At 45.6% G+C, this 13,835-nt stretch overlaps 2 protein-coding genes across 3 annotated transcripts in view; one reads left to right on the forward strand and one right to left on the reverse strand.

Moving 5' to 3' along the window:
* The first annotated feature begins 2,510 nt into the window (after positions 1-2,510).
* Positions 2,511-13,835, forward strand: part of LOC147662025 (uncharacterized) — a 51,374-nt gene continuing 40,049 nt past the window's right edge. Inside the window, exons 1-2 of one of the 2 annotated variants that reach the window (XM_086951179.1) lie at positions 2,511-2,760; positions 5,452-5,578. In XM_086951179.1, the coding sequence (XP_086807305.1) occupies positions 2,737-2,760; positions 5,452-5,578 (151 nt within the window). In that variant the 5' untranslated portion in view covers positions 2,511-2,736. The remainder of the gene's footprint in view (positions 2,761-5,451; positions 5,579-13,835) is intronic. The other variant, XM_086951180.1, reaches the window with a different exon arrangement.
* On the reverse strand, positions 8,218-12,872 carry LOC147662026 (uncharacterized). The gene is made up of 2 exons (XM_086951172.1): positions 11,736-12,872; positions 8,218-8,574 (listed from the first exon to the last, which is right to left on the reverse strand). The coding sequence occupies exons 1-2, from the start codon at positions 12,870-12,872 to the stop codon at positions 8,218-8,220; spliced, it is 1,494 nt and encodes a 497-aa protein (XP_086807298.1).

Raw genomic sequence — 13,835 nt, forward strand, 5'->3', positions numbered from 1 at the left:
CGCTCGCAGAGCGACGAAAAGGATATCAATATGTGCTGCTCATCTTCCGCTGTCCGATGGTACCTCTTGGCAGCAGGTTCTGTGTCCTTGGTACGTTATTGTTGCAGTTAAACGGAACCGTCCGGCGGAGCTGCCTAACTAGCCAGCCATCCCGCAGTGCGCCCTCTAGCGCCCCCTTGAGACTGAAGACCTTTCAATCCCAATTGCGATGTCGATGACCTCATTTAAAGTAGGGTTTCTGCATGCTAGAAGGCGTTCTTGAACTTTGTTTGAAAAACAGTGAAAGACCAATTGATCCCTTAAGTAAGTATCAAGCATATCACCAAAGTCACACTTTGAAGCTAAGATGCGCAAATTAGAAAGATAGTCTTCAATACTTTCATCTTGCAACTGTTTTCTCTTATTAAAACCATGCCTTTCCACCATTATATTTGGCTGTTCATGAAATCTTTTTTCTAATCTTTTAACTGCCTCAGTGTATTCATCCCATGGAATGAACTGTCCAGGTGGTGGTTCACTTTCAGGCATGTTGTCAAAGATTTCCCTTCCAGCATCACCTAAGAGTCCATATAAAACAGCCTTTTTCTTTTCCTTGGAATAATCTTTACCATCAATTGCAACAAGATAGCTTTCAAAAGATTTATGCCACTGTTCCCACCTAACAGCCGGTTTACTTGCATTCTGTAGGAAAGGATTTATTTGATAAGGTTGAATTTGGTAAGCCATTGTCAAAGTTTACCTTATTTCCTTTATTTATCTTATTGCTGTTATTTTATTGCTCATTAAAAAAAAAATGACTCTCTTTTTATTTTATTAAAAATAACGTTCAGTTTCGAAATGAATTTAATTATAAACAGTTCCGATTTTTAAATACTGAAATTTTACCGGTATCGATCTTCTTATTCTTTATATTTTTTAAAAGAATCTGCTCGGTGTTGCCGGTGTCTTCAATCGGGAATCTATTTCCTTGTTTACATGAAAAGAAAATGGCCGCTGCGTGGGGTCACGTTGGTTGACCTTGCGTGATGACAGAAGACGTCTTGTTAGGCTTAAAGATATGCGCGTAATTAAAAACAAGAGCACGCTGTGCTTAGATCGCGCACTCAGTTCTTTCTCGCTCTCCTCTGCTCGCGCACGGCTCCCAACGACGTTTCAGTGGAACACGAGGTAATTTTAAACGCACTCAGTCTCTTTACTTCAAGCGATGCATACAAAATTGGTAAATCGATCTTACCAGAAGTATGTAGTCGCTGTAAACAAAGTCTTCGTTGTCTTCGTTTTCAAGCCTGAATATTTTCTCGGTGGGTTAAATTAAACTCAACTGCTAAAAATTAAAATTCTATCAAAATATCTTATCGATCCCAATCCATTGTCGCCATATTTATGTTGTATGTAGTACAATAACAACATATAAAGGCAGGAGTTCTGTATGATAGATTTATTAAGAATAAATCTGTAAAGATAAAAACCCACAAGAAATGGCCATGAAAGAGCGATGCTGTTGTGTCCAAGTAACGGAACAGAATGACACGACAGCAGAGCTCAAACATAGAACATGGAATACAATGTATGTCATAACAAGAACACAATACATGTCATACAGTAAGCAAATTAAAGGTACAGATACAACACTGCTGTAAAAATAAACAGTGAAGAAAGAGAAAGCATAATCTGAAGCCTCCCGTCCTGTAATAGAATGTGATTCTTAGAGTTTATCCATTTGTATCTCTTCCTTGTGTGACTTTACAACTTGTACATTTGCAATTTTTTTTCCTGTTTGTATCTCTTATGTAATCCTAAATCCTTATGTATCACAACTGGTTCTTTATCATCATTCCTTCTGATGCGCTCGAGCGCGTCTCCCGTCACGCGACGCGCCTCACATATGCTAGGAGCTACGCGCTCACCAACCATCAACAGCTGAACCGAATAAACGGTAAATTCACTCCCCTTCGGCTAAAAATACACGTTTAAACTTTCAATTAAACCACGGGATTATTCTAAGTATTTAAGACTTACACCCGTTTTTCCTTCCTCTTTCAGACAACACTTCACATTTAAAATACCCATTAATAATACATTTCGCTTTAAACTTGACTCAAATCATCTTAACCAAACAAACCTTATTTATCTCTGGGTATAAATACTAATCCTTTGAAATAAAATTGCATGAAATAAATAAATAGAATATGTACGCAGACATGACTATTCAAAGAGGCCCTTGTGCGCATGCTCAGAAGCGAAAACACTTTCCTATCAAAACGTAATCGGACATGACAGATGGTTTACAAAGTAGGCCTTGTGCGCATGCTCAGAAACGGAACACAATTTCAAAGCAAACGTCGAAAGCGGCGCACGCGCACAGTTGGGTCACTTCCGCGCATGCTCAAAGCACACCAAGCCTCGGGAGCGGAAGTATGGTCGACATGCGTTGTTTGGAAATTGGACACTTCTTTTGAGCGCAAACGCAAAGGGGTCCGTTTCAGACGCGCATGAACCGGACGACAGACACTTCCCGCGCGCGCATGCGCAGTACAGACTCGGCGCCCTGCAGTGTACAGCGAGCTCTGCAGAGTGATGTTGAGCTCCCTGCAGCTTCTGACATAACGCAGGCCTAGAGGAGCTGTGCGCGCGCCCACGGAACCCTGTGCACGCGCCCCGGAGCTGTGCGAGCACCCCCGTGTGACCCCTGCCCTCGTGTGACCCCTGCCCTGCCCCCGGTCCTCCCGAGGAGCCATGCCCGGGAGCGCCCCCCAGCCGGTGAGTGGAGCCCCAGGCCTCAGGGAGCGCCTCTCCTGGGCGCAGAGCAGCCTCCAGAATTACAAGTATTTCCTTGATTGAATTTACATTTATGTTTCAAAATAGAAACTGAACATTTGAGGGATAAATGTGTTGATTTTTTTTAGAACTCATGAGCTGATATTTGGAGAAAAAATGGCTTCAATTCAAAAATATATTCAAAGTTGATATTTGAGCGATAAAACATGTGGCATTGGTGAGACTTTTTGCAAATGGTATTACCATGCCGCTGTGGCTACATTATGCATGTACAGGCATTCCATACTGACAACGATCTCTTACATTAGTGCTAGCAACCATGCCTGATGCACTGAGGGGATTGTGAATCGTAATCTGGCATATGGTGGCCGATAACAATCTTTATTTGATTTATTTATGTATTTAAAGTGTTATATAGCGCTGGCTTGACCCGTAGGTATCAGAGCTCTTTACATACACACAGTAAAAAACAGAAGGACATTACATTACATTACATTGTAGGCCGGCAGTAAGGAAGCAAACCAAAGACAAAAATACAGCATGGGAAATAAATGTGCAGTCCAGCGGAGGGGGAGAGAACAATAAAAAGAAAAAGGTGAAAATGTCATAGTCCGGTCACCCACTATCCTTGAATGTCCAAAGAGAGAGGAGACAACTCCTATAGAAGTCCAGGTTAGTTGACGTTTGCAGTCACTATTACTACACCAGTAGTATTAGTAGCTCTTGATGTGTTTCATTGAACAAAAGTGACTATTATTACAGAAAATGTTGAAGACCCCCTGGTCGAGAAAGTGTTATTTGGGCAATCATAGCAGTCAGATGAGCTTTTGGATAAATAAAAAGGATGGAGGAGGAGCGAGAGTGCAAACACGGGTATGGACAAGCCCAGGATCTTCTGTTGGCATACATTTTATGAGTTTGTGTCCGAAAGTACAACGTTGATCCGCTCTGCAGATACCCTGGATGATTCATGCTTGGTGTCCATAGTTCAGGTAATGCATCTGGAGCGCTGCTGGAAGGGATTGCACAGCTTGCATGTGCTGGGTTGCCTGACTCCAAAGATGGTCTTGCTGTGAAATTGTCAACAAGCTTCTGAGGTCTTCCTCTGGACCAATGGCAAGGCCATCACTCACGTGTGGAAGCACCTTCAGCGTATCACCAATGGGATTGCATGTGCGCTGTGTAAGCTTTGCCTGTGTGCTGTGTGTGGGCACTGCAAGGCTGCTGATGAGCCACTGCCTAGCCGCTTGTGCAACCTTTGGGGTAAATGGGTAAAGGTCTGGACATGCTGAATATTGGACCAGGATGTAGACATGGAAGTCTGAGTGTCACTGTTCAGTTGATACTTGGAGTTTCAAGGGTGCTTCCAGGTGTTTGATGGAATGCTGGTGTTCAAAATCCATTCTTGTCATAATACACTCTACAGACGGCAGTGGTGGTGCATTTTTACAAGAACTGATTCAATAGTGTTGTCATTTGGGCCGCCCTTGAACATGGCGGGGAAGACCTAGACTTGGAGTAATGAAGATGTCCGGTAAGTATCCGGGCGTTAACTGCATGTGTAAGGAATGGGACGGAAGATCAGGACTCGGACTAATGAAGATTACCGGTGAGTAACCGGGCATTAATGCACATGTAAGGAATGGGACGGGAAGACCTGGACTAGGACAAATGAAGATTACCGGTGAGTAACCGGGCATTAACTGCACGTGTGAGGAATGGAAAGGGAAGACCTGGACTTGGAGTAATGAAGATGACTGGTAAGTAATCGGGTCATTAATACAACTACTAAAGCTTTAAAAAGGCATTGCACTTCTAAAGAAGTGGTAAGAGGAGAGTTAAGAGAGGTGGAAGATCAACATGCTGAATTATTAATGGCATAGATGCAGTTTACTTGGCAGTGCACACAATGCACAAGGGAAATTCAGAGACCTGCAAATGTGCCAAGCACTGCTGCATCAGCATCATGGCAGTGGGTCAGACCCCCAAAGCACATAACATTTATGAAGGGCAAACTATTCATCAGCACTAGAAAGGGGTCTACTCTGTGAGGCTAACTAAGGGCAACAAGATTAGGATATTTTGCAGGTGGTTTAATAAGAGTTACGGTGCAAAACGGAGATAAGAAGGAATTATGCCACATTGTTGGGACTATTTGCAGATAAAGGTTGTACCATTGTTTTGAACACCTTAGAAAATGGAATCTCAAGATGGAAGGAGTCACCTCTTTTGTCTGCAACTGAGGCAAAAAAAAGCATAGGGGCGAGGTGAGGTAAATGCCTGAGCTCAAGCAGTTTTGGATGAGGGGTTATATTTCTAACCACATTCACAGAAGCTGGTGTAGGATCAGACATGAAGGGAATTATATCATTGCTTGTTCTGACTTCGGAATTCATTTGAGTAGTAGAGTGTGACACAGCTATGAGGGAAAACCACCATGAGATAGTAAGATTGGGGAGGAGAATGTTTTCTCTTATCAAGATTTCTCTCTGATTCACCAGTTTTATCATTCAATTAAATAGCATTTGTTAAATGCAACCCTGTCACCCCTGGGGTTATCTGGGCCCTGAGTCTATGTCAAAGAGCCAGGTCTTGAGTCTCTTAGTTTTAGTGATTACATTTTAATTTGTCTTTAATTTCGCTGAATACACAATTTTACATTTTCTGTTCCAGACCGACATAACATTCCAGGATGCTACAACTTATTTCTCTGAAGAGGAGTGGACGCTTTTGCAAGATTGGCAGAAGGAACTTTACAGGAATGTGATGAAGGAAATTCATCAAGCTTTGATCTCACTAGGTAAAGTTACACTTTAATGTTTGTTTTCAGTTGTTTACAGCGTGCAAAGCCTAGTTTCATAATTCTTCGGTCTCCGAATGGGGTTTGTTTTCATTAATTTTGCATGTCCTTATAATCTATACTATCCCACCGCCTTCATTCTGATATGTTTAAGTGCCTGTGAATTGAAAGTGCTTTGAACTACTACATTTTGGTGGCAGCTTGGCACAGGCCTCTGTGAAAATAAGCACAAAAAACGTTACCACCAATAAACCATTATCATAATATATTTAAATATAGTTGGAACTATTGCTCTTTTTATTTTGGTGGGAGTCTCCTACAAAAACCCAATTCCCTCATACCTGTATAGGTGATGTCTGGTTGATCTTCCCTACTCCAAAAGTTGTGGTAATGTTTTTTATTGTAGGTTTTCGAGACAGGGTTTTTTATTTACGGAATAGAGATTTTTCACATGATGCTGTAGGACTCGTGGTTAGATAATGACTTGTTAGATATATTTATATTAATGCCCTCCCTTCTGTAATGCAGTGAATTGTGCACGATTAGGTATAGTTTAAAGTTAAATGTTTTAGTTGATATGCTTTAGTTTTCTGTAGTGTGACAGTAATTGTAATTTTGCACACTAACATTTATGTCTCTTTATCATTAAGTTCAAGTTCAGGCATTTGTATAGCGCACTACTCACCCAGAGGGTCTCAAGGCGCTTGAGGGAGGGGGGTGCATTACTTATCGAATAGCCAGGTTTTCAGTTGCTTCCTGAAGGAGAGGTGGTTCTGTGTAAGTCGGAGGTGAGTGGGGAGAGAGTTCCAGGTTTTGGCCGCTAAGTAGGAGAAAAATCTTCCTCCCATGGTGGATCTGTGGATGCGCGGAATTGCGGCGAGGGCTTGAGTGGATGATCGTAGTTGGCGGGTGGGTGTGTAGAAGGACAATCGTGTGTTGAGGCATTCGGGTCCTAAGACGTAGAGGGCCATGTGTGCGTGGATGAGGAGGCGGAGCGTTATTCTCTTGTTGACGGGGAGCCAGTGGAGTTCCTTCAGGTGACCGGAAATGTGAGCTTGACGGGGAATGTCCAGTATGAGTCTGGCTGAGGCGTTTTGGATTCGTTGGAGTTTTTTCTGTAGTTTGGCCGTGGTCCCGGCGTAAAGGGTGTTTCCATAATCCAGACGGCTAGTGACCAGTGCATGGGTGACTGTCTTTCTTGTTTCGGTAGGGATCCAGCGGAAGATTTTTTTGAGCATGCGTAGGATGTTGAAGCAAGAAGATGAGACGGCGTTGGCTTGTTTGGACATCGAGAGGGAGGAGTCTAGGATGAATCCCAGGTTACGTGCGTGATCTGTCGGTATGGGTGGTGTACCCAGGGCCGGTGGCCACCATGGATCGTCCCAGGATGAGGGGGATGATCCTAAGATGAGGACTTCCGTTTTGTCTGAGTTTAGTTTTAAACATGTAACGTTTCTTGATTGCAAGAATGTTCTGTTTGATTGTTTTTTTTTTGTATTTGTTTATGTATTAAACGTAGTGACAACCCATTATAGGGTCTCTGTGGGATCCTTCTGTTCCCATTGGGTCTGTTGTGCAGATTTGTCGAGTGCACTATCACCTGGGAGGGTATCCTGTGGCTCTGCAGGTGTGTCTAGACAAAGGGACTCCAATATTTTCTGCCGTGCAAGCTACTTCTGATCAGTTGAAATCATTGTGAGCTACTGAAGGCCAGGCAACTCGTACATTGTTACCAGACACCCTCCCGCCCAGCTCCATAGACTTTAAGACTAATGTCTTTGGAGCTAGATCTTATGGTTTGAACTAAATACTTTGACTAGGGGCACTATGACAGGACTATCACGTGTGTCAGTGAGTGCATGGTCTGTAGGGATGAATGAACGTGGGTGCACAGTCAAAATATCAATTCCCTAATATCGACCTACAGTAATATCGAAGGTGAAGAATATCGAGGTCAAGAATATCGTTGGACAGAATATCGACCCTAAGGTAAGTAATATCGATTTTTTTTTTATATCGATGTAAGTAATATCGATATCAATTATATCGATGTCACTAATTTCGATGTTAATAATATCAATATTTGTTTATGTATTTTATATGTATTTGTTATATGTTTTTTTATGTGTACTATTTATTATATATTAAAAATGTTATTTGTAATTTAATTTTATGTTTTAGTACTGAAGAGGGTTGTGGGTTTATAGGGGAATAGGGTGGGAAGTAATTTAATTATTGTCCCGGGGGCTCAGGGAGGATTGGAGGTTCGACCACTGGAGCGGGAGGGGCCGGCTCAAAGAGAAACACTGGGGCTTTGATTAAAGGTTTTAAGGAGGGCTTTATTGTTATATACGTTTTCTTCATGAAAAGGTAAAGAGTCTTTCGTCTCTGGGTATCGCTGAATGCCGCGGTGCCTTCTGGTCGTGGAAGTCTTTGTCTTGATACGTCTCAATAACAGGATCCCACGTGGTACCGGAAAGAAAAGGAAATCAAGAGAAGGCGGATTACTGCCTGCACTCTGGGTGAAAATACACAAGGACCGGGAGTGAAGGACACGCAAACCCCGTGAAGTGCTCCAGTTAACTACGGGAGTGACGGAAGGTGCTCGTGCTCAGGGAAGGGTTTGGTTGCAGGAAGTGTTACTCCGGGGGCTGTCTCCGCCTCCCAACCCAACCCGCGACCCGGCCCCGTACCTCTTTAAGCCACGCTCCTCCCGTGGGCGCGTGGCAGGGCGACTCGTCCGACCGTTGGCCTCCTGGCTTGTCGTTTCCGTCTGCTTCTCTTCCTTGACCTGGTTCCGCGCTGCTCTCCACATCGATCTCCTCCGCGGGGGAAACGCCGTCCGTCCTCGATGCCGGGCTTCCTGCTTTTGTCGTCACTAGGGGCGTGACTCCACAATCCCAGCCGTCGGCCTTAAAGGAGCCGTATACATTCACCCCTGATGGCCATTCCGTGTCGGGGTCTCCGTCTTCCTCATGCCACGTAGAAGTCTGCGGCTGTTGAGACAAGACGCAAGGTGAAAGGGGGGTGGCGCACCACCAGTCTTTATATTCAGGTGTCTCTTGACAGTCAGACCCGTGACACACCTCCCCCCCTGGCATCTCCCGATCGGGGAGAGGAAACACCCGGGACAAAAAGTCTGCATTTGCATTGTCTTTTCCTTTGCGATGTTGCACAGTAAATGCATAGGGTTGTAAGGACAGAAACCATCGCAACACCCGGGGGTTGTGGCTACTATTTTGGTGCATCCACTTCAGGGGAGCGTGGTCTGTATGTAGAACGAAGGGCTTGCCCTCCAGGTAGTACTTTAATTTGTCAATTGCCCATTTGATTGCCAAGGCCTCCTTTTCGATGGTAGAGTATCGGCACTCCCTGGGGAACAATTTCCTACTGACGTATAGGATCGGATGTTCAACGCCCTCTTTGACTTGTGATAGTACCGCACCTATCCCCTGATTAGAAGCGTCCGTGGACAACACAAATGGTTTGCTGTGATCCGGCGATATTAAAACAGGAGCCGTTGTCATCGTGGACTTAAGAAGGTGAAAAGCCTGTGAGGCCTCTCTCGATGGGTTACTAAATTCCTTGGCCTTGACGTCTTTGCGGAGCAGATTGGTTAAGGGGGCTGCTAATTCTGCAAAGCCTGGAATAAAGCGCCTGTAATAACCCACCGGCCAAGAAAGGCTCTAAGGTCCCTTTTGTTATTGGGGAACGGAACTGTTGCTATTGCTCTTACTTTTTCGCTTTGGGGAGCGATGGTTCCTTCACCCAACACATAGCCCAGGTATTTCACACTTTGAAAAGCTGCTCGCGATTTCTTTGCATTGATGTGGAGTCCTGCTGTTTGTAGGGCTTCCAGTATGGTTTGTAAGTGTCTCAGATGTTCCTTCCAGTTCTGACTGTAAATGACTATGTCATCCAAGTAGGCTGAACTAAAGTGTGAAAAGGGATGTAAGACTTTGTTCATCAGGCGCTGAAACGTTGCCGGGGCGCCGTGTAATCCGAAAGGCAGAACGGTGAACTCAAAAGCACCTTCATCCGTTACAAAAGCTGTTTTCTTTCTATCCTCCTCCCGAAGGGGGACCTGCCAATACCCCTTCGTGAGGTCAATGGTGGTGATATATTTGGCGTCTCCAATTTTTTCAATCAAGTCATCGACTCGAGGGATTGGATACGTATCAAAATGCGAGACAGCATTTAATGCACGAAAGTCCATACAAAACCTTTTAGTGCCATCAGGTTTAGGAATTAGAACAATCGGGGATGACCAAGGACTCTGTGAAGGGCGTATGACGCCCAAGTCGAGCATGTCCTGCACTTCTTTCCGTACAATCTCTTTCCTTGCTGCGGGAATTCGATAGGGTCTTTGTTTTACCACTTCCCCAGGAAGAGTTTCGATGCAGTGCTCTGCTAACTCAGTCCTTCCTGGTAAGTCGGAAAATACTGCTGCATACGGGGTTAGAGTCTCTGTTAACTCCTGCTTTTCCTGGGGAGTCAGCTCTGGGTTCACCACCAACTGTTCTAGAGTAGCGATATGTCGGGCATCCATCTGCCCTACGAAGTGTCCCATCCGGGGTAGGGGTCCCAACCACTCTTTCAATAGATTGATATGGTAGATTTGTGATTTGTGAGGGGTTAACCGGAGTCTATAGGTAGTGTTTCCGATTTTTTCAGTGATCTGATATGGGCCTTGCCACTCATGCTTGTTCTTAGTACTGATGGAAGGCAGTAGCACTAGAGCCCATTTTCCTACCTCCAGGGATCTTAATCTTTTACCTTTGTCATAAGATTTCTTGTATCTCTCATGTTGATGCTCCATGGAGGTATAGGCGAGTTCTCTTAATTTACCAAGTCTGGTTCGGAGCTGAGAGGTATATTCCAACATGGACTTTTGCTCCTGGGACGTTTCGTTTTCCCACATCTCTTTAGTGATGTCTAGGAGACTCCGGGGCATCCTACCATACAGTAACTCAAACGATGAGCATCCTAGGCTGCTTTGCTTTTGGGCTCTTATCACATAAAGGGCGATAGGTAGGAGCCGATCCCAGGCGGGCCCTTCAGCCGTCAGCATTTTCTTTAGTGTTTGCTTCAGAGTCTGGTTGTATCTTTCCACCAAACCATCGGTTTGGGGATGATACACCGAGGTTTTCAAGTGTTTTATGTCCAGTGAGGCACACACCTCCTTCATTAATTTTGAGGTGAAGGGAGTCCCCTGGTCGGTCAATACTTATTTAGGAAAACCTACCCTGCTGAAAAGTTCCACAAATTTTTCAGCGATGGCCGCTGTGGTAGTGTTCTTTAAGAGAAAAGCCTCAACAAACCGAGTGGCATAGTCCACGATTACCAATGCATACAGAAAGCCTCTCCCAGTCTTTGGTAGGGGCCCTATCAGATCCATACCCACTCGCTCGAAGGGGATACCAATTATGGGCATCCTTTGTAGGGGGGCAGCCGGAGGGCGCTGTGTGTTTCTACGTTGACAGACCTCGCACCGGGCACAGAATTCTTGAACATCTTTGTAGATACCCGGCCAATAGAAGTTGCGCAGGATACAGTCAGTGGTTTTTTCCTTGCCGGCATGTCCTGCCATCAAGTGGGCATGTGCAAAGAATAGCACTTGTTCTCTAAAAGACTGGGGAACCAATAGCTGCATTTCTGCTTCTTGGTTGGCTTGTCTATATAACAACTCGTTTTTGATCAAAAAGCGGGGAAATACTGGAGAGGTCTGCTCATCTGAGTTATGGGCGATTTCCCAGGCGTTGAAAAGGGATCTATCTTCAGCCTGAGCAAATCTGAAACTGCGATCAATAACCCAGGGTTCGGGGGATAGGTAGGATGGGATATGCACCCCATTCCTGGTTGTGGAAAGGTGTTCCTTAAATAGGGACAGGAATTCTGGATTGTCGGTCCCCAGGATCATATCTTCAGGCAGGGAATCAACTACCCCTACGCTAACAGTACAGGGGTCCCTATCCTGCGGTGTGAGAGTGATGGAGGCCACGGGGTAAGGCTTCACGTCCCCATGGACGCACCTGATATACACGGGATTCTTATGATTCATCTGACCCTGGGTTACGAACCTGGACTGTACCACAGATTGCCTACACCCTGAGTCTCACAATGCTTCCAATTGGAACCCATTCATCCTTATACTCACGTAAAACGTGCTGCCCATTTCGGCGGAATACATCACAGTCCGGGGCAGATACCCCACTTCCATGGGTTCCTCATGGCTCTTCCTTTTTGGACACATCCTGGCGATGTGGCCCCACTCGCCACATTCGAAACACTGTGGTCCTTTTGTTGGAGGAACCATCATACCGGGAGGTCTGAAGGGTCGGGGAGCCTCGAGTACTGGTTTTGGCCTTTTGTCCGTTTTGTTGGTAGGAGTACCTTTGGAGGTCTTTTCTGGCTCCCACGGTATAGACTTGGGTTGGGCCCTGGCATATTGTGATGCCATCTCAATGGCTTGTTCGACGGTCAGGCCTACATGCTGTTTGAGCCAACGCTGGGTCGCATATGGTAACGCCTCCATAAACTGCTCTACATAGATTTTATTCAGTATTTCTTCCTTTGTACACACATCGGGGCGAAGCCATTTGTCCGCCGCCATTTTTAACCTGAAGAACAGTGTTTTTGGGTTTTCCCCAGGAACCCCTTTCTCTTTTCGGAAGCGGACTCTATAGGCCTCCTGGTCCAAACCTAGATGGTCCAATATGACCATTTTAATAGTCGCATATGGGGTTGTCCCCAGGGGATTCGCTGCTTGATATGCAGATTGGGCTTCGGCGGAAAGGAGAGGGGCGAGAAAGAACGGCCATTTTTCTTCGGGCCAGCTCATTGCCCGAGCCGCCCTTTCAAAGTTTACCAAAAAGGCGTCAGGATCCTCACCGGGTACATATTTTTGCAGGGCCATTCCTGACGGATGTGGAGTGTGTACACGTCCTTCGCCCGTGGCCGCCTGTTGGACAGAGGGTATGGACTTAAGACCCTCTACGTGTGCGGTCATGGTTTTAGTAAAAAGTTCTCGGTCCGCTTGAGCAATGGACAGCTGGTTCTCCACGGCCCATTCTAACTTCTCCTGCCCCTTTATGAGGTGGTCGATCAGGGTCTCCATCTTGATCTCACTGATGGATGGTGAAGTTGATCCCACTTCTGACACCAATTGTCCCGGGGGCTCAGGGAGGATTGGAGGTTCGACCACTGGAGCGGGAGGGGCCGGCTCAAAGAGAAACACTGGGGCTTTGATTAAAGGTTTTAAGGAAGGCTTTATTGTTATATACGTTTTCTTCATGAAAAGGTAAAGAGTCTTTCGTCTCTGGGTATCGCTGAATGCCGCGGTGCCTTCTGGTCGTGGAAGTCTTTGTCTTGATACGTCTCAATAACAGGATCCCACGTGGTACCGGAAAGAAAAGGAAATCAAGAGAAGGCGGATTACTGCCTGCACTCTGGGTGAAAATACACAAGGACCGGGAGTGAAGGACACGCAAACCCCGTGAAGTGCTCCAGTTAACTACGGGAGTGACGGAAGGTGCTCGTGCTCAGGGAAGGGTTTGGTTGCAGGAAGTGTTACTCCGGGGGCTGTCTCCGCCTCCCAACCCAACCCGCGACCCGGCCCCGTACCTCTTTAAGCCACGCTCCTCCCGTGGGCGCGTGGCAGGGCGACTCGTCCGACCGTTGGCCTCCTGGCTTGTCGTTTCCGTCTGCTTCTCTTCCTTGACCTGGTTCCGCGCTGCTCTCCACATCGATCTCCTCCGCGGGGGAAACGCCGTCCGTCCTCGATGCCGGGCTTCCTGCTTTTGTCGTCACTAGGGGCGTGACTCCACAATCCCAGCCGTCGGCCTTAAAGGAGCCGTATACATTCACCCCTGATGGCCATTCCGTGTCGGGGTCTCCGTCTTCCTCATGCCACGTAGAAGTCTGCGGCTGTTGAGACAAGACGCAAGGTGAAAGGGGGGTGGCGCACCACCAGTCTTTATATTCAGGTGTCTCTTGACAGTCAGACCCGTGACAATTATATTAAATTAATTATACATTTTTAGTAATTGTAAATTAATTTAAATTAATTTTTGGGTTTAAGTTCTGTAGCGGGTTGTTAGTTTATAGGGGAATTGGGTGGGAAGTAATTTAATTGTAATTAAGTAACTATTTATTTTTGATTGGTCTTAATAATTATTTTATTTCTAAATAATTATTAATTGGTAATTAATAGTAATTTTTACCCCTACGCTATCCAACGCTTTCCCTACTGTTGCAT

This window comes from Lissotriton vulgaris, unplaced genomic scaffold (assembly GCF_964263255.1).
Source record: "Lissotriton vulgaris unplaced genomic scaffold, aLisVul1.2 SCAFFOLD_781, whole genome shotgun sequence".
Lineage (NCBI taxonomy): Eukaryota > Metazoa > Chordata > Amphibia > Caudata > Salamandridae > Lissotriton > Lissotriton vulgaris.

What these genes read in the sequence shown, in the direction of transcription:
- LOC147662026 (XM_086951172.1), bottom strand. Translation starts at nt 12,872, where the DNA reads ATGAAGAAAACGTATATAACAATAAAGCCTTCCTTAAAACCTTTAATC. An exon ending in AAATGGGCAGCACGTTTTAC is followed by an intron (nt 8,575 to 11,735) that starts GTGAGTATAAGG and finishes TTGTCTCAACAG; the next exon opens with CCGCAGACTTCTACGTGGCA.